Source organism: Lissotriton helveticus, chromosome 3_1 (genome assembly GCF_964261635.1).
Source record: "Lissotriton helveticus chromosome 3_1, aLisHel1.1, whole genome shotgun sequence".
In the NCBI taxonomy this organism is placed as follows: domain Eukaryota; kingdom Metazoa; phylum Chordata; class Amphibia; order Caudata; family Salamandridae; genus Lissotriton; species Lissotriton helveticus.
In genome coordinates, this window is record NC_136061.1 from 2,024,933,770 (window position 1) to 2,024,954,146 (window position 20,377).

The 20,377-nt window shown below is 44.7% G+C and overlaps 1 protein-coding gene across 7 annotated transcripts in view; it reads left to right on the plus strand.

Moving 5' to 3' along the window:
* Positions 1-20,377, plus strand: part of LOC144825246 (F-actin-capping protein subunit alpha-1-like) — a 523,698-nt gene that overhangs the window by 382,504 nt on the left and 120,817 nt on the right. For 5 of the 7 annotated variants that reach the window (XM_078684085.1, XM_078684086.1, XM_078684088.1 and 2 more), the window contains one exon: positions 4,681-5,609. The exons of the other annotated variants lie outside the window; for them this stretch is intronic. In XM_078684085.1, coding sequence (XP_078540211.1) covers positions 4,681-5,568 — 888 coding nt within the window. In that variant the 3' untranslated portion in view covers positions 5,569-5,609. Of the gene's footprint in view, positions 1-4,680; positions 5,610-20,377 lie in introns of those variants that run through there. 7 annotated transcript variants of the gene reach the window in all.

Below are 20,377 nucleotides of genomic sequence, written 5' to 3' on the forward strand. Positions count from 1 at the left end.
GTCCTCACAATATGTACTCTCTGTTAATAGGGTACAGATATCACTACTAGTAAATCTTAATTTGAGCTTGTGCCAATATATATAGCCCTATACTAATCTCTTCCTGTTCACCAACCTATATATTTGGGCTCACCCTCCTCTCTTCCTGTTTTTTCGCTATATGCTCTGTATAAATGGAAAATATTCATCTCTATGAGGTAAGGAATATTTATTTCATATATATAGTGTTCATTTAACATTCTAAGATTCTTTATTAAAATTTCTTATGAAGGCAAATGGGTCTCCTCTAGGGGCCTTATTTTGCATCCCATCTAAAAAAAATGTTTTGCCATGCTGAGCTGTGATGCCTTACATGCATTAAAAGCGAGTTTGAGCTATTGGGATTGTAAATGACCATGTCTTTTATATATGTTTTGGATTTTTTAAAAATAATTAAAAGGCATAGTTATTTACAATGCTAATGGCTTAAATTCTCGTAATTGCGAGACCTATTGCATTGCACATGCTTGTTCATCATGAGTTGTGTTAAGATATGGTCTGTATGGAAGGGCTGTCGTCTCTACCACTGTGCTTTTATTACCCGTGTAAAATAATCAATTCTCTGCCTGGCACATCTTTGATGTTTTAAAGATGCATTTTATTTAACTAATACTCTCTTGGTGCTGCATTGCTTGTTGTTGGCCTAACAAATTAATATTGAAGTAATTAAAAGTGAGAGGTATCCCTGATCCAAAATGCGCAAGGATGCGTGCTGCCAATAATACAATTCAAACAAACTAGCTGTTGCAAAAAAAATGCAGAGAAAACAATTGCGTACCGCGTAGCTAGAGAATCATCATGTTTTGAAGAAAAGGACTAATTAATTGTGACCGTTTGTTTTTTTAATGTGACAAAATCAAATGGTCACACAAAACAAATGCCTCTCAGATCAAGAGCTCTCACTTTTGCTAATTCAAAAAATAACCAATGTCAACCAAAACCTTCATACAGTAGTAGGCACACGGGCCCCATATAACTTGAATCATTTATAAACTACAGGGACTGCCCAACACCCCTGAACCAGGGACATCTAATCATAACACCTAACAAGTGGTTCAGGTGAACAATTAATAACATGACCAAAATTCATAAAAGAAAAGAAGAGGAAGCTTAAATACACATGAATGAATTTACATGAGCAATAAGAATTTATTATGCATATATTTTTATATAAAAAGTTATTTCGTTTTTTTTAAAACACATTCTAAGAAACAAATACGCTCAAGAAAAATGTTGACAGAACAAAAAAACAATTCACATGCCAAACAAGTGGCTAACTAACAAACATTGTGTATACAAAGGAACAAACAAAAACAAAATAATGTGTCCTTCTCAAATTAGGGCCACAAAAGGCATCGACGGCGTTTCGACCGCTGGGTCACTATGTGGTCATCATCAGGACAGAAAGTAACTTGAGCGTAAAGTAGCTTGATAAAAAGTCATCCAATCATTAATGAAATGGAACTCAAACAGAAATCAGCTTTCAAGACGTTGAGTTAGCGATTGTGTGGAGCAATCGTGGAATTTGGAGTTTAACCAATTTAATTGGACACGTTGGTGAGCACAATGAAGTATGCCACCTGTTGATTCCATCGCTCTGAGGATATCTAAAGGCAGCACTAAGACGCCGGTCAATTAATTTTTGCTCTGCTAACTCAAGGTCTTGAAAGCTGATTTCTGTTTGAGTCCCATTTCATTAACGCCGTCGACGCCTTTTGTGGCCCTAATTTGAGAAGGACACATTATTTTGTTTTTGTTTGTTCCTTTGTATACACAATGTTTGTTAGTTAGCCACTTGTTTGGCATGTGAATTGTTTTTTTGTTCTGCCAACATTTTTCTTGAGCGTATTTGTTTATTGGAATGTGTTTTAAAAAAAACGAAATAACTTTTTATATAAAAATATATGCATAATAAATTCTTATTGCTCGTGTAAATTAATTCATGTGTATTTAGGCTTCTTCTTCTTTTCTTTGTGAATTTTGTTCATGTTATTAATTGTTCACCTGAACCAATTGTTAGGTGTTACCATATAACTTGAAGTCACACACCCTTGTGAAACACTGAAACGTGGTAAACATGAAACACTGAACGTGGTAAACATGCTACTGCATACAAGACTGTCCACTGAGTGTGCCATCCAATTTACAAAAGCAGTCCACAAGGTAGCGACCAACAGGATTACAAGCAGTGCATTAACTCAGACAACCCTGTAAACTTCCATCTCTCATAAGAAGCATCGCCATTACCCAAGAGTTCATAGGCTTGCTTTCATGCTAACATACTCACTTTTTCGGCAGGACCAGTCAGGGGACTGCTTCAGAAAATAAAAGGTACCATTGTCAATGGTGCAACTATATTAATAGTGTCCCTTGACATTGGGTGTTAGCATAGAACAATAACATTGACACGATGAGTAAAGGAAAGGGAAATTCAGAAATGTTGCCAATGCTCGTCTGTTGGTTCATTTGGGTGGGGAAGACAAAGGGATTTAAAGGTTACCTGCGGCTTGAATGGCAGAGGAGTGCTCCCATGGTCAGGAGATGTTGCTCCGGGACTTTGTTTCTACTAATGTAACCTGGCATTGGACTCAAAGGCGGATGACTTGAAGTTTACGAACGGCTTAATTAGTATATTAGAGATCTTTCAATTCTATTCCCTCCATGCAGAACAAAACAAGCAGGGAATTGAAACCTGTTGTGCGCGCGCACCACATAGGAGCCAAACGCGGGAATGGAAACCAGTGGTGCGCGCGCACCACAGAGAAGCGGGGGGAGGCAGCCTGTCATCTGTGCTGTGCACTGATGCACGTCCTAGATACAGACGGGAATAAGCTTTGCAAAGGTGGGACATGCGCTTGCCTTTGCCCAATTGCGTGCCTTTAAAAAAAAAAACCACGCTTAAGCCAATGGCGGGCGGTGAAACCCTGCTCAAACACAGACGAGCCTGTGAGCAGCTTTCAGAACCCTATACAAAAGGGCTCTCGCTGCACGAGCACTGCAACGCAGGCGATAGCCCTAAAAAGAGCACAGTGGTTTTCATGCAGCAGGTAGTGACCATCCATTATGTACATAGTTAACATTCCCAGCTGGATGTCCTGTTCAAGAAACTAATTCCATCAATGGAATTGCCCTGAAAGATGAACTATCTTAGGGACATATTTATCATTATATCACACAGCGCAGCAAGTCACCTTGCTGTGCTGAGCTCCATGATAGGGAAAGGACAGGAATTTGCCGTACTTAACATTGTATGGCACATTCCTTACTTTTCTCAGCGTTAGTGCCCAATGTGCTGCCTAGCGCCAACGCAGACACTCTTGCACCATGGTGCAAGGGTGTTTGTGTTATTACCAGGATTGATTTGTGCAGGAAGGGTAACCTTCATTGCACAAAAACAATCCCCTGAGGCTTTTTCCTCTTTCTATGCGCGCTGTAGAATGCAGCACACATAGAGAGAAGCAAAATATAAAATATTTATCTTTGTTACAGCTCACCTGGGGAGGTGTAGCAGTTTTGACGCATTTGCAGTTCTACCAATAATGATACATCTATGAATGCATCAAGATCCATGGGTTTTGCATTGGAACACCCACGCTTCCATGGAACCCCTCCCTGGGGCAGAGTAACACCATGCAGCGATTTGCTCTGCGTTTGGTCGGCGGGGCGGGGGAGGGGCTGGGTAGGGGGTAGTAGCCTCAGGCATATGGCCGATCGGAGTTAGGTAAAGAAATAAATACATAAAATTAATTAAATTGCACACGCTGCAACGCATTTGGCGTTAAGAGATGTACAAAATGCCCAGACAGTGTTTTCTATGTGAAACACATCAGAGACCCGACAATTAGGGAACATATGTTGCTATACAATAATCGCAAGAAAGACACGAGCGCTGCTCAACATTTGTCAATCCTTAATTTGACATTCAAAATATAGTGAGACTGGAGGACATTCGAATTCAGAGTGACAATATCTGTTGGTGCTCTTCACTATGTGTTATTTTATATGTATTTGTATAGCGCACAATTCACCTGAGAGGGTATTCTGGCACAAAAGCAGGAGCTGTTTGGACCGTGCAAACATACTCATGACGCAACACAACACAAAAATTCTCCAGGCTGCTAAATCTACTTACAGTTAGAGAAAGCCCTATTTCAAGTCAAGGGTATTCTGTCTATTATTATGCAGGGGCGTTCATGAAGTACTCTGTGCATGAATGTGCTTTCAAGGACAGTTGAACTGCTGATAATTCCTCTTCTTACCAGCCCTGCTGTTTCACTTCACGCACTCGAAAATTGAATTAGAATGAGTTGAAAAAACAGAACTGAATGTTTCATGTTTCTCTAAACACTCGGAAGAATGGACAAACAGAATCTATTATTTTTTTTCTCTCCTGCTTTTATCAAGCGTGTGCTCCCAATCCACACAAAAAAGAAACGAACTGACCTCTGTACCTGCCTTGGCATTTCTAATGCTGCTTGCGAAAAATGTGACAAGTCTTCTCAATGAGTAAACTGTATGAATATTAAAATGTGAAATCACAAGTTTGTTGGCATGTTAGGAAGATAACATAAGAACAAGGCTCTATAATATGATGTTCATTAATTTGAAATTATGTATTTACTATTTGTGCACTCATTTCAGGTTGAGTTTCCTTTGAGCCAGAGGAGAACATTCACGATGAATAAAGAACATAATTTCCCCCAAAATATGAAAGAAACTCTGATAAACAATCTTGTGAGGCAGGCACCGCCGGGAGAATTCATCAACGTCTTCAATGATATTCGCTTCCTGGTTAAGGATGACAAGATAATGCACGAGCAGGCAGCTGAGGCCTGGGCACTGCACAACAAGGACTACTTCACTCCCATGGTCAAAGATGGCTTGGAAGTGCTCCTCTCTCGCCACAACGACCTGGGAAACAGCCGATTCTTTGACCCCGATCAGAAGGTGGCTTTCCACTACTGTCATCTGACTGGTGAAATAAAAGATCCTCAGCTTTATCCCATAGAGATGAATGAAGACGAATTATGGAGAATGGCTTTCAATGAAAGTCTGAGTGAGTATGTGAAGAGGAATTTCAGTGCTGGAAATTGCAGTGTGTACCGGAAACCTGGGCGTGGCAAGAACATTTTTGTGGCATGCATAGAAGGCCACCAGTTTAATCCTTCATCTTTCTGGAATGGACTGTGGAAGTCGGAGTGGATGTTTGACCTGACTCCACCTGTTACCAAGGCAATGGGGAACATCATGGTGCAGGTTCACTACTACGAAAATGGCAATATCCACCTCACTGCCGCCAAGAGTGTAGAAGAAACCCTATTTCTCAATAACGAAATCGAAGCATCAAAGGATTTTACAGAGCTCGTGGAGAGTGCTGACAGAGAGTTCCAGACAGCCCTGATGGAGGAGTTCAAGATTCTATCAGACCAAACCTTAAAAGAACTCAGAAGGCAGCTACCAGTCACTCGCGCCAATCTTGACTGGAACAAAATACTGGCACCCCAAATTCTGAAAACAGAAACAGCATAGTGATTTTTCATGTATGCTTTAAGCCGCATATGATAACTCAATAAACTCACTTAAGAGGAAAAATGCCTTTTTTATTCTGTGGCAAAGTTTCTATTTGAAGACCATCTGTGATTTGACACAATTTCTGCCTTTCGCAATTTGATACCGTTCAAAAACTTCTGTCACATCCTAAAATATCTCACCACATTCCACCTCACCCCACTTCAACCCAACACAACCCTGTCCAACCCAGTCCAATCCAAATCAGTCCAATCCGATGAAAACCACTACTAACTTGAATGTTTGCAGCCGCGGTCGGTAGGGGAGTACCTGCCGGGGCGGTGACGTGGGGAGGGGGAGGGGCAGGGTGGGGGTTAGTAATGTATGGATAATGGAGGTTTGCAGGTAAGTAAACATTTAAATAAATCAAACGAATTTGGTTGTGTGCACTGCACGTGCAACGAAATTCGTTTGATTTATTTAAATGTTTACTTACCTGCAAACCTCCATTATTCATACATTACTAACGCTCACCCTGCCCCTCCCCCTCCCCACGTCACCACCCCGGCAGGTACTCCCCTACTGACCGTGGTTGAATGTTTGAGGTTTTTTCTAGCCAAAACAAACACTTTTTTAAATCTGTTGTTGCTGGTAATAAAAGAAGGCATACATCAGTTTAAGGGTAAATCAATTTATGATATGCACCTGACATTAACAGCTGTTCCATTTTTATATCTCAATGTTAGGTGCCATAACCTTGGAAAAAAGATGGATTGCCTACCTTTTGAAAAAAGTGAGGAGAGCTGTTATCAAAGAGTGATAACTTGATTTAATTACTGTTACTTTCGTTTCATAAACTTTATTCGACAATTAAGTCATAAAAGTATACATAAAATACACAGTTATTAGTTTAAAAAATCCATTAAAATGTATACAATAAATATTAAAAAGGTATTAAACTATAATAGACTATTGCCGAATAAAATCTTACATTATTTCAAAGATCATAAAATCAATCTCATCAATATACATTTGTTCCAGAGGAGTATTGCACAAAAGCTCATAAAAGCAACCCCTAATATTAACGGGTGTAGACAGCTTAATCTTCACATGTCTGCCGCTATTTGTTTTATGCGGATTACCCAAGCCCATTTCAAAAACTTAGCCACAGCAACAGCAATTATAGGCGTCGGGTCTGTACATAGGATTCTTAGAGCCTCTCCATGCCTATGTATCCCAAGCAATTTACATATGGGCTTGATCCACATCAATCTAGGGGCCCGATACAGGGGACAGAAGAAGAGAAAATGACTTAATGACTCTTGTTCCTCCCCACACTTAGGACATCTGTCATTACCATTTTCACCTGCCCATTTTGCTGTGAAAGACCTTACTGGAAGGGCGCCTACTCTAAGCTGAAAGTAGAGCTTGCGATCCTGCTGTTTCCTAATAATATCCCAATATAATTCCAGTTTCGGATGGGCCTTAACTTCCATGAAACAACCTGTTAAGTGCAAGGAGAGACCCTCTGTCCTCTCTTTTGTGATCACCATCTCCCAATACTTTTCTTTTAAAAAAAATTGGGAGGGGAATGCGGCGTTTTCCGGGTCTTCCCATAGTTCCCTCATTCCCAATTTGAAAAGTAAAGACCGAATGACGTTCAGCCGGTGTATTTTTTGGCAGGAATCCTTAGCCATTATCTCCCTCAGGCCCTGAGCATAGTGCTGTAATTCTTCTGTGGTCCATAAGCGGCGCCAGTAAAGTAATGGCCGCAGAAAGGCAAGATCCTGCACCGCCTTTCTTCCAAGGTCCCACAATAGTGGTATTAACGGGGTACTTATGGGAACGCTAGTAACTTTTCGCAGAAATTCGTTTTCTGCTAGCGTCAGCTTTCTTAGATCTTCAAATCCCCAAAGTTCAGCTCCATAAAGGGCCGAACTTAACACCTTCATCCTGTATACTTCTAATAATGGGCTAATGGGCTTTATTGTTGAACAGGTAAATTTTTCCAGAAGAATGCCTGCCTGCTGGCGGTGTTTTAGCACCACAATATCTAATTGGCTAGACCACCCCAGATCTCTCTGAAGGGTAACCCCCAAGTAGGTGAAAGCATCTACCCGCTCCAGCGGGGAACCATTCATATGTATCCTCCCTCTGAAAGGCCTGGCAGTCCCATAAGTTTTACGGCCAGTAAGGACCATAAACTTGGTTTTTGCCATGTTTATTTCTAAGCCCCTATCCAGACAAAAATCTTCAAAGCGCTTCAGCGCTTGCTGGAGCCCACTAGGTGTCTTTGAAATGATGAGGGTATCGTCCGCAAACATGAGGATCGGGACCCGCTCACCAGACATCGCAGGGGCATCAGTCAGGACCAGGGAGAGGAAATCCGCAACCCCATTCACGAAGAGCGAGAACAAGGTCGGCGCCATGACGCAACCTTGCCTCACTCCCCGCTCCACCGGAAAGGGTTCCGTAACCTCCCCTGGTGACCCCACCGAACCCAAGCGAACGTACCCTCATGTAGGCGGACGATCAAGCTCAGCAGTTCAGGTGCCATCCCCAACCCCGCAAGGACTTTCCATAGTGTGTTGCGTGGGACCAGGTCAAAAGCCACCTTTAAATCAACAAAGACGGCATACAAAGTACCTTTTTCCAGGACCACGGTACGCCAATATAACATAATAAACCGGAAAACCTGGTCTATGGTACTTGTTTTTGGGCGGAAACCAGCCTGGAGGTGACTCAAAATATTATCATTATCCATCCAGTACTGGATTCTACCCAAAACCAGCCGTCCCATGATTTTTTGTATGCAGTCAATCAAACTTATTGGCCTATAATTGTCTGCAAGCGACTTATCCCCCTTTTTATACACCGGCACTATTTCTGCCCCTTTCCATGATTTAGGGACTTCCATCCCTTGGGCTATGGCGTTTGCCACATACAAAATATAAAACCGCCAACGCCCTCTATTATTTAAAAATAGATCTGCGGGGACACAATCCATGCCGGTAGCACGTCCCTCGGTGACTTGGTCCAACGCCCTATCCACTTCTCCCACAGTGAAGACAGGCTCCTTATAAAAAGTATAAACAAAAGCTCCTCCACTAATACCAATAACACTGCTGGCTTATTGGGGCTTAAAATAGTCAACCCATGAATTTAGGTCAACATTATTATGGGGGCTCTCACGATGCCCTCCCCTGTCCCATTTAAAAATTTCCCAAAAAAGTTTGGGATTCTTTGCATTACACACCACTTTAAGATCCTGCCACCTGCCCTCTTCCCAATCCCTTTTAGCTGTGTGTTGCTTAAGCCTATAGTTGGCACGGGCCAATCTTATTATACCCATATCTTTGGACTTTAAGGCTTGACCCAGCTCTCCCCAGCTTGGCGGCAAGAGCCGTCATACCAGCCCTCTGGTGTTTTAATTTGAGTTCTTCTTTTTCCTAAGCTAGGTTTGCAAAAATATGTTTTCAGTTTGGCGAAGAGCCTATTGTGTGCCTCTAACAGAAAATTAAGGGGAGACCCATTCAAGGTGACTTCCTCCATAGCCTCTAGAGCCCCTTCCAGATCTCCCTCAATATTACCAATAATTTCCCGATGCTCTGCAACTTGACACCATTTAAGGAGGCGCTCGTCATTTGCCATGACTAAATCTGGGAGAGTGTAACCCTCATGAGCATCATCCACTTTATGTAAACCCAGGTTAAACATTGCAGTCAGGGGATTGTGGTCGCTCTCAATACGAGTCACTACCTCCATATCAAGGAGAGTAAACCACATCTTAAGGGGGACAAGTAGATAGTCAATGTTGCTTGCCCTAGCACCATTGTCGAAAGTTTCCTTTCCCATTTTATCTGACAATGTGCGCCAGTTTGCAGCCCTCAGCTGGTTTTCTATGCAGAGGCCCTTTAGCTGAATTTCGGCCCCGGTCCATTTTCTTATGGGTTTATTACCAAGCTGAGGAACTCCCCACCTAGCATCCTCATCCTCTGTTAGGTGTGTATCATCCAAGCCCAGGGGTTCAAAAGTGGTGTTAAAGTCACCGGCAATCAGTGAAAATATGTTAGGGGGGGTAGCCTGTAGTAATATGTCCAGCTCTGCTACAACATCAGATTTCTTGCCACCTTGAAGCCCCCTAGCATAAACATTATAAATATCAATTTCTAAATTAGCAGGGAAACTAAACCTAACACCAAGAATATCATTACTTACAACAGGGAGAAACTGGGTATGACATTTTAAGGACTGCCTGACCCATATCACTAAACCCCCCCCCATAGGTCGCCCCTGACTTTTTTTGACAGCAGGAACAAAAAAGTTCAGATATCCCACTCTAAACATTGGTTCAACCGCCCAAACCTCTTGAAACAAACAAATGTCAAAGCGGTTAATGAATTCTACCCAAGCCTGCGAGTTAAGTTTTGACCCCAGTCCCGCCACGTTCCATGAGACCAACGATGTCTGACATAATGGTCCTTCAGGTGTTGCGGCCAGTTCGCCCCGTAGGGGGCAATCCCCTGAGCCATGGTATACATTATTCTGCCTGCCCAGAAACCGATCTACATTTGACGGCTCAATAATGTCATCACAAGTATTACTTTGGCCAACCTCAACCTTCCCTTCTTCCCTACGACTCTGGGGGGACACTTGCCTTGACCCGATCTCTGCCCCCTCCCTTATGCCCCTACTGCCCGGGATGGACCTTTGTGGCTCATAGTGTCAGTCGCAATCCCCCAGCCCCGACAATGCCTGGAATCTATTGAACAACCTTATATTCCCTAGTGGGCAGAGGTTTGATACAGCCCCCTGTGAAAACATGTCCCTCTCAAAGGAAACCGGAGTTGGGGGGCCATAAAAATAGGCTAAGTGTAGAGCTTGTATCCCATTAGACTGATCATTTTGAGGCCAGTTACAAATATATTTAACACATATCTGGTCTCTAAAATTAATAATGATACAGTCTCCTGCCACCGTCTTGCATCCCCTGCCTATCCAGTTGACTCTCCTAACACCCAGGATTTAAGCTCGCATATTTGCTGGCAATGGGCGGTACTTGTTAAGCCAGAAAATACACTTATGCTTAAGGTCTAGGTATGATTCATGTTTCCCCTGAGCTACTGGTGGAACCCCTACCAAAACTACCACAAAGGGGGCTGATTGGGGAGGGAGATCAATACAGGGTAAGGGAGGCTCACTGTGAACCCTGGGCAAAGCAGGCAAATGTTGTTGTCTAGCATCCAACTTAGCACCATCTCCCTGATTTCTCCCTTTGCTCAATAGTGTCTCTCCCGCCCCTGTATGATTGAGTGCCGGGGGTGCATCTGTCCGAGCCAAAGTCATTTGAGGCGCCCCACTAGCCTGACCTATATTTCCCACCCCTGTCAAAGCAGGAGATTGAGAATTAGCAGTGTGCACCTTGTCAGCAGCCAAGATTGGCCTAACGCCCTGCCCTGTCCCGGCCCCACTATTAGGACCAATTGAACCATGTGCTACAGGTGTTTTCGCCCGTACACTGTGAGCACTGTGCCTTGATCCTGCCTGTTTCTGAGCTGTTGCCAACGAAAGTTCAAGGCACACCAGTCTATATTCGATGGAGTCTAACCGCTCATGTAATGGGTGACACATCTTCTTAAGAGTGCCCTCCAGTCTTTTCCAGAAAGAAGGTCCCAAGTCCAGATATGGTTCCTCCCCCCTGGTATCCAAATGACTTCCCTGCCCATTTTTATCGACGATACTAAGTTGTGCAGGGCTAATTGGTGGCATCACTACTGGATCATCAGCAGGAACAGTATTTTTACAAGACCTTGCTTTTTTCCCTCCAGCTTTAGTTTGGGGCCCAGGGCGCTTCCTTTTTACTTGCGCCCCCCCCTTCGGCTGGACCACAACTGGTTTTACTTGGCCAGCCGATCGGGTTTTAATATTAGGGGATGGGGCTCTACCTACATCACTGGCAGGAACTCCATCTCTTGGAGAGTTATCACTTATATTCAAGATTGTTGCTGACTGAGGCGACAGAGTAATTGCCACTCCAGACGGAGGAAGCGTGCCCTGTGAGTCAGTTTGTAAATGTATCGGGGGTCTGGCTCCTGCCAGGGGGCCCAGGGAAGATCTTTTGCGAAAAGATATATCCAAGGATAGTCTTTTCTCAGTAAGTTCTATATCCTTTGCAAGTACAGATGATACCCTAATGAGAAAGTTATCTAAGGTTCCCAATAATGATCCACCCGTTGATTTCCTGCTACTTGGGCCAGCATCTGGTGGAGTAGCCATCCTTACTCTGTCCTGGATGTTACTCAGTTCAAATAACAGTTGATAAATATCACATCCAATATCTTGCAATGCGACACTGACCTTTTTGGTACTGCGACAGATGTCAGAGGGGTGGCCCGTCCCGTTCTTGTCCGGTCTTGAACGGGCTTAAACGGGCCCGCGCTTGGCCCGGGCGTCGCCCGGCATGTCCCGCAAAGCGGGGCTCTGTGCCTGCTTTAAGCACCTCCTGGTGCGGGCGCGTCGTCAGCTGTGCGCGCCCCCGCTGTGCCTACCGGGAGTTGTGGTCCCGGGGCGGCGGCGCGGAGAATGATGTGGCTGACTCTTGGCCGGTGGCGGGGTGGGTTATGGCCCTGTTGACTCTTGGTAGTGGCTGCATCCTGTGGCAAGGCTTTGTCAGGTAAGTGGCAGTTTCCCCCGCTCCGCCGGGCTCTGCGCATGCTTTAAGCACCTCCTGGTGCGGGCGCGTCATCAGCGGTGCGCGCCGCCGCTGTGCCTACCAGGAGTTGTGGTCCCGGGGTGGCGGCGCGGAGAATGATGTGGCTGACTCTTAGCCTGTGGCGGGGTGGGTTATGGCCCTGTTGACTCTTGGTAGTGGCTGCATCCTGTGGCAAGACTTTGTCAGGTAAGTGGCAGTTTCCCCCGCTCCGCCGGGCTCTGCGCATGCTTTAAGCACCTCCTGGTGCGGGCGCGTCATCAGCGGTGCGCGCCGCCGCTGTGCCTACCAGGAGTTGTGGTCCCGGGGTGGCGGCGCGGAGAATGATGTGGCTGACTCTTGGCCGGTGGCGGCGTGGGTTATGGCCCTGTTGACTCTTGGTAGTGGCGGCGTCCTGTGGCAAGGATTTGTCAGGTAAGTGGCAGTTTCCCCCGCTCCGCCAGGCTCTGCGCCTGCTTTAAGCACCTCCTGGTGCGGGCGCGTCCCCCCTTACTGTTACTAGTATTGAACTAAAATGTTCCCAGACTGACTCTCAGGCCCGGTTTGCTACGGCCTGCCTGCTTTGTATTTGGAACCATTTAACTTAATTAATGTATGCCCGGTAGCTTTGTAGTTGTGAAGATATAACAGCCAGACTAGCCAAAGCCTTTGGAGCAAAGAACAGTGTGCCCATTGCCTTGCCCTTGCTTTTTGTTGAGGGGGCGCCCTGGACCAATATCTACTATCTGCAGGTGTTGGTCGAAGCAGCCCACCCTAATGGGCTAAGAGGCCACACCCCCTAACCCTTTGGCCTCCATAAAGAGTATCTGTCAGGCTGAGTAAAGACCATCCTGACAGACACTCCTTATTTTCAGGTCAGTCATCCTGGAACTAGACATGCAGTAAATGTACAGGCTCCAGGCTGCCTAAGCTGAATTGCCATACTGTGGAAGTCACTGCTCCTATGGAGTGACATCTTCATCTTGGAAAAGCACCTCAAGACCTTCCCCCTCATGATGATTGGGAGCATCACTGATTGCCTTGGACCTGGGAACTTCAGCTCTAATCTCTTATGTGCTCTAGTGTCATTCACTGACAGCTTGTCACACAGTGGGTCAGGGTCATTAGTCTCACTGACCTTATCTCACTTTGTGAAGAGTGGTGGACTGCTGCCTTCTCTCACTGGCTGGCCTTGGGAGTCCCACCACTCCTGAGGTCTCTGTAGCAGAGCTGCACAGGTAAATATGATATATTTTGAATGTTTGATGTGTGCGTTTGTGCGAACATGAATATTTGTCGGAGAATGTTGTGAATTGACGTGTGTGTGTGTGCATGTGTCAATGAATGAGTATGAGAGACTGTTTTATGTGTGCATCTGTGCCTCAGCTGCCCCCTCCCAGCTAAAAGTACAGGCGCAACTGGTCAGATGCTTCAACCAACTGGTCTTCATTTAGGCAGTATTTCAAATTCGGCAGAAAGACCATAACAGCTAGAGTTAATATCAAGAAGAGCGAGGATGCCCTGCCAGTATTCATGTAAGAAATGAACAGACTAAAGAAGTGCATCTGTCCTCTCTTAGAAAGTCCATATCCACAAAGAACTATTAGTCGGAGGAACAGCAACAAGAATACAAATTTGGTGACCCATGTTATTCCATTTTTATCACATATTGATCATCTGATGAGGTTGTCTACTCACTGACTAAGAATATCTGGGTGTTCTTTGGACATTGTTTGGAGCCTTGTCATACTGAAATAATGTTTATGCTATGACAGATTCTAGGACCCGAAATTCATTTGTTGACTCATCCCAGCTACTCCTATAGGCCACCAAAGTTCACTCATATCTTTGCCTGGGTCATAATCCCTGCTAAAAGTCTTATGGACTCTTAAGAGTTGCTGTAATTTGATGTGTTAAAAGTGCTCCTGTCACTATGGTGAAAATGTATGCTAGTCAGGCCACTTTGCCATATCCTTCTGACTTTCTCAAACAACTTCCCCATGAAAAGAAGTTTGTTTATGAAATGCTAAAACTGTCCTGAGAGCACTGATTTCATTTTCCTGCCAGTCTTTGATGCCTCAACTGGTGGATACTGGCAAGTTAAATGTCAGAGACTCACCCTAAATAGAGTTGGCCTTCCAATGTACACAAGCCAGATGGTCTGCTGGCCAAAGGTGCTTGACAGTGAAGCTTAGTGAGGTTCTGCTGTTGAAAACCTGTTATTCATCTCAACATTAAATAAGGCAGGGAAACAACAGATATGGCTGAACACGAGAACTTCCTGTTTATGGTAGCCCCCCACTCCGATAAAAATTAAATTGAGCTCTTAGTCATTAGCATACACCATTTTGTAATCGTCTTTCTCTTTCCCAGCAGACTTACAGTGGCCGTAATTTAGAGGGCAGTGGTAACAAAATCTCTGCCTACCCATCACTGCATTGATTCCCTTAATGATGCTGAAGATGGTTGAATCGATGACAGAGCCTCCATTTACTCCATCTTTATACTGGGCAAGACTGCCCCTAATTTAACATAATGTATCTTCCCCATTACTAGCCTCATCACTTTGGTATAAGACGACTGAGTAAGATGTTTGAGTCTTTGGGCTAGTACAACAAGGGAATAGTCACATGGGCCACAGACATGGAGCAAGCAGTGAGGTACGGGCCTTGTCTTGAGCAATTGGAGCAAGTGGAGGGTCACGAGGGCATGGGAAAGATATTGGGAGAGAGTTGTGGCAAGTCATTGGAAGGATTTGAGGTGAGGGAAGTTCCACCACACTCGGGGCATATTACCAAGGACATACGATGATGGATGGCAAATAGCGCTTAGCACGATTTACATTATCGCTGCCTATCGCTGGATGCCTGCACCAGGTTAGCGGCGTATTATCAAAGCTTTTCACCGAGGTGATGTGAAATCCAGCGATAGAGGGTGTGAACCTGCATCAACGTGTGAAAAGCAGCAATTATTATCCTGCGATCACAAAATCCTTGATAATAGGCAGGTGTGAACCTAGCCTTGCAATCCAACTCCCATGTCACAGATAGCTAAGTAGAAATTTTAGCAGGAGTAAAAATCCAGCGTTAAGGGGCAGTAGCGCAACTTTTATAGTCACTTCATGGCCCTGGGGGATCCTTGTAAATATTGCGATGCTGTGTTAGCGATGTTTTACAAGGATGTTATGTGAGGAATGCCTACTTTGCATCTAATTAGCGATCCAAGGCAAGGCATTCAGAAAATGGCAGCTAACATGCGTTAATGCATCTGGACGAGGATAAACTGCGTCAGCCTCCTGCTCCCTACCCACACATGCCCAGTGACGATAACAGTGGTGAGGAAGAAGGCCTTTACCAGCGTCAACAGCTCATCATCAACTACTTCCATTGAGTGTAAGTGAACAATGAGCGACTATGACTGTGTCTGCGTGCCTTGCTGTTGTCTTACAAATTTGAGAATTGTTGCTGGCATTTTGTGCACATACGGGACTATGCACAGGATTAAAGAAATTGGGCAGGCAGGGACTGGGCACTCAGAAGCACCCAGAAAGACAGGACCCAATTGCTATAGTGCCCACTAGCTCTCCTACTCACTCAGAGGTATTCAAGCGCCTGTACACAAGTAGATACGTTGAAGACAAGAAACGCTGTAAAATGTGCGTTGTTTACTACAGTGTCAAAACATGCAACATACATGCCACAGCAATTTGATAATGCATAAGTTCAAAAACAGTTATCATAGTGACACATCCATAACACACGAAGCAAGATGTCACATTAATAATCCCTCCGGACGAAGACCCACAAGCATATCTCCCCACCCCTTGCTGGAAGGAGTTTAATGATATGTCCCTGATCTCTGGGCTCATTCATCAGCCTATACATGGTGAAATGTACATCACATGTGCTGTGTCGCTCTTATCATTGGATGGATCACTCTCCGAGTGTGGGGCATATAGCCCGCCTTCCCATGACATCTAAAAGGCATCTGTGTCCTCTGGCAGCTGTGAGACTTCATTGAGTCGAGGTGCTAGGGCCAGACTAGAACAGAATGACAAGGAACAATGTCTTCCTAACACGGACAGAATGTTCAGGCAGTACTCCTGGACCGCACACAGAACAAGCTCTGCGGACACTTCTCATGTGACAGACATATACTAAGGTGCTTGCAAAACAATTACGCCATGTAATATTTGTGCGCTACAGCTGCATAATGTAAGCCGGGCGAATGCCAGTTGACAATGTCCATGACAGTTAGATGACAGCCTCCCCTTGCTCAGGTCTGTGGTACCAAGCAAAACAGACTTCAGAGGGCAGCATAGTCAAAGCCAATGCAGGTAGGGCTAAAGTCAGAGAGCTGAATGACAATTCATGTCAGGAGGCGTGAAAAAGGCAAAAGAATATTGCAGTAGTCTCCAACACTTCCTGTTGCTGTTAAGTAGTTACGAATCCAAGAAGGCACAGGCAGCTTCAAAGGAAAACAGTTCCATAAGACGATCCAAATCATATTCATTAAAAAGGACTGTCATCCAATCCAGCAGTATGAAGGAACATATGTCCCTCACACCATGAGGTTCAAAGGAAAATCCCATAGCAACCTGGGAGAGGTTTGATGTAGGCATGGCACAGGAGCCATTGCACCAATGCACAGGCACAGCTGTCAGCCTGTTTGACACATTGAAAGACATCCCATAAACGTGTATCACCGAAGCAGTCCTGGTGGTGAACCAACAAAGGACTCACCCACAGCTCATGATCCAGGGCAGCAAAGGATGTGTTAGAAAGGCAGACATCCATGGCCCAGTGAAAGAGGACATCTGCGACAGGAGAACACAGGTTGCACACAGGTGAAATAGGCATAGCGGAAGGTTAGCCTATAACTGATGCGTAGCTCCAAAGAGAAGCTGCATGTGGTCACAGTACAGTTGCAACTGACCGGGGTTGCCCTGGACCACTGTATATAGTAGTATAGTATAGTGTATTTTATTTGTATATGATTAATTAAAATCTTTACAAAAGTATATAAGCCATTTGACAATAAAAGAAAATGAATTACTTTTTAAAATACAATTACTGTGATCAATTCAAGGTTTTCACTAAGCCACAATGGGTCTTTCAAGTATGGTTTAGTATTTCCTTTGTTAGGTCAAAGAACTTCACAACCTGACAGTTCAGTTTGATATTGCTAGTGGTGAAACACAGTTTAACTGCCTGCCTACAAGTCCGAACGGCATGTGATCTAAAAAATGATAGCAGCAGGTTCTGTCTCAGGTCCCTTAGTCTCGGGCATATGCATATCACGTGGACAATGTCCTCTTTGCCAGGTTTACACAGGCGACACAAGTCCGAGGCATGGGGTCTCTCTTTCTTTAATTTTTATTTTCATCCCGATGTTAAGATAGGCTTGTGGCCGTATTTTACCGTAGTCTCCCACTGTTATCCATCCGTGCGCTCTGTTGGCTAGGTCTTTCTTGTCTTCTATTGCTGAGATTATCCGAGCAGACTTTTTGGCCAATTTTTTGAAGGACTGAAGGTCTATAGCTGTTTCCCAAATGTCAGATAAACCTAGCACTTCAAGAGATCCAGATAGGTAATCCCTAGGCAGTAAAGTGCGACATCTTAGTAGCTCTTCCCAGACACTAGCATTTAGAGAGTCAGGATCTGAGTCGTGGATCTTGCGCCAGTTGGCTACATATGCACTCTGTCTTTCTAGTACTTGTTTAATGAGTCCAAATTCTAAGCGAATTTGGGCCGGAGAAGCATATTTGGGGAGGTTAAAGATAGCCCTATAAGAGTTGGCTATCACTGTATCCAATAGTGTGGCATCCTTCCCGTGCAAAGATTCACTCCTGTAAGTGAGCGTTGGTTGAAGTTTCGCTCGGATGATTTCAAGGAAGGGTTTGAGGGTGAGGTCAGGAAGTTTGGGCTTTAGTGATTTTAATGCAAGGTGGATCATTGTTGCCTTCCCTCGGATGGACTGAAGCTGTGGCCTAGACGTGTTCTTAGAGTCAAGTACGACACCAAGATACTTGTAAGTGGCTACCAGTTCGAGCTTTTCTCCGTTCAGGAACCAACAAGGGGTCCTTTTCTTCCTATAGTTCACCGTCATGACCTTAGATTTGTTTAAATTTATTTGTAGGGCATTCTTTACCGAGAAGGCATGGGTACAATTCAGGAGGTGCTGAAGGCCTATTGGCGACCAGCTTATCAGTACTAAGTCATCCGCGTATAGCAGGCTTGAGAGGGTGGCTTTTCCTAACTTGGGAGCGCGAATGCGGCATTTATCGAGTTCCCCAGGTAAATCCGAAATAAACAAATTGAATAGAATTGGCGCTAATAAGTACCCCTGCTTTAGTCCTTTAGTTGTCCTAATTGGCTTCGAGAGATGTTGGCCAGTTCCAAGTTTGATTTTGACCCAGGTGTTAGAGTGTAGTAGTATTAGGATATCCAGGAGGTGTTTCGGAATGCCCCAATTAAATAGTTTTTCCCAAAGTTTGTTTCGGTCCACATGGTCAAAGGCGGCAGTATAGTCGATGAATGAAAGGAATAGCGGTAACTTAATGGCTTTTGCTTCACCCATCAGTAGGGACAGGGCCATGATGTTGGTTGTTGTCCCTTGGCCTTTGCGGAAACCCGTTTGATTGGGAGGGATGATGGCTTTTTCTGACGCCCATGCCGATAGTTCCTCCAGGATGAGTCCAGCGAAGTATTTTGCTTCTATATCAAGCAAGGCAATGAGACGATAACTATTCGGATTACTCTTGCTCCCATGTTTATAAATCGGGCATAGAATGGACCCATGCCAGGTGTCCGGAAAGGATAAAGTGAGTCTGGCCTCGTTAAAGACTAACCCCAGGGATGGACTCCAGAAAGCTACGTCGGATTTTTACAACATGGGAGGGATCCCATTCCGTCCCTGAGCTCCATTCGGTCGCCCCTTGATGATTCGCTGTCCGATGTCTGCTGGGGTAAATCCTGTGAGCCCTGTCACCGCGTCCTTTACAGATCTTCCTTCCAATTTTAGATAGTCAGGTTGCGGTGGGGTCGGACCCTTACCCTCCCGCATTCCGCATTTACTTGTCCCCCTATGATTGTTAAAGTTACCATCATGACCAAGTTTTGTGATCTTCATGCAGGGTGATTTTGTCGTCATGTCTCCTATGTTGTTGTCATTATTAAAGTGTGACGATAAGCATTTGGTCCATACTTCCTCTGCTATGTGCGAGTTTTGACCCAGATGGTCAGGGTTCTGTATTCTTTTCACCATTTGTCAGAACCTAGAGCTGTTTTTCTGCTTCCCTTCATAGAGGAGTTTCCCCCAAAGGTCGTCATTTCATGGCTTTTGGCTTTCCCATTTGAGCCGTTTGAGTTGCTTTTTTGCTTCCCTCAGCATTACTTGCAGGCTAGGGTTTCCCTGGTCCTTTCACATCCACCTCAGAGTTTGATTGATCAAACGTTTTTGTGATTTCATATCCAGCCGCATCTGTCTCGTGCATGCGGTGCCCTTTGCGAGGCGAGGGTTAATAGGCCTTGTACTTCCCATTTGCTCCCCGATGATGTTAATGAAGTCTTGCCAAACGTTCGCTGGTTTTGATGAGCCTTGAACTTGATGGAAAAGAGTTTTCGCAGTGGTATTAATAAGGTCGATGTTATCGGGGGTTGCATCGTATCCGCTTTAGGTTAGCGCTGACATCTGTCTCTGGGCCAATGTAGCATTCTTTTTCCTCTGCCGAGTTAGAGCTTATCTCGGCCACAAGGGGCAAGTGATCACTGAAGTCAGTCGCATCTATTTTGAATGATGTTATCCAGCTGAACATGTTTAAGGACATGAACATATAATCCAGGTGCGAGGATTGTGTACTAGAGTGAAAGGTGGCTGCGGGTGGGTCGTCTTCCGCATAACGTCCGTTTAAGGCCCTTAGATTGTGGTTATCTAATAGCAAAAGTAGGTTTTTTGAATATTTCAATAAATTATTGGTTTTTGTTCGGCCTTGTGGCGGCACGCCCCATGCTGTATCCAGATCGTAAATGAGATCAGTGACTTGCTCTTTGCTGATGAGAAGCATGTTAAAGTCACCAGCCAGGATGATGGTGTCCGACACCTTAGAATTCCTTATTTTTTGTAGAACGTGCGCCAGCTCTT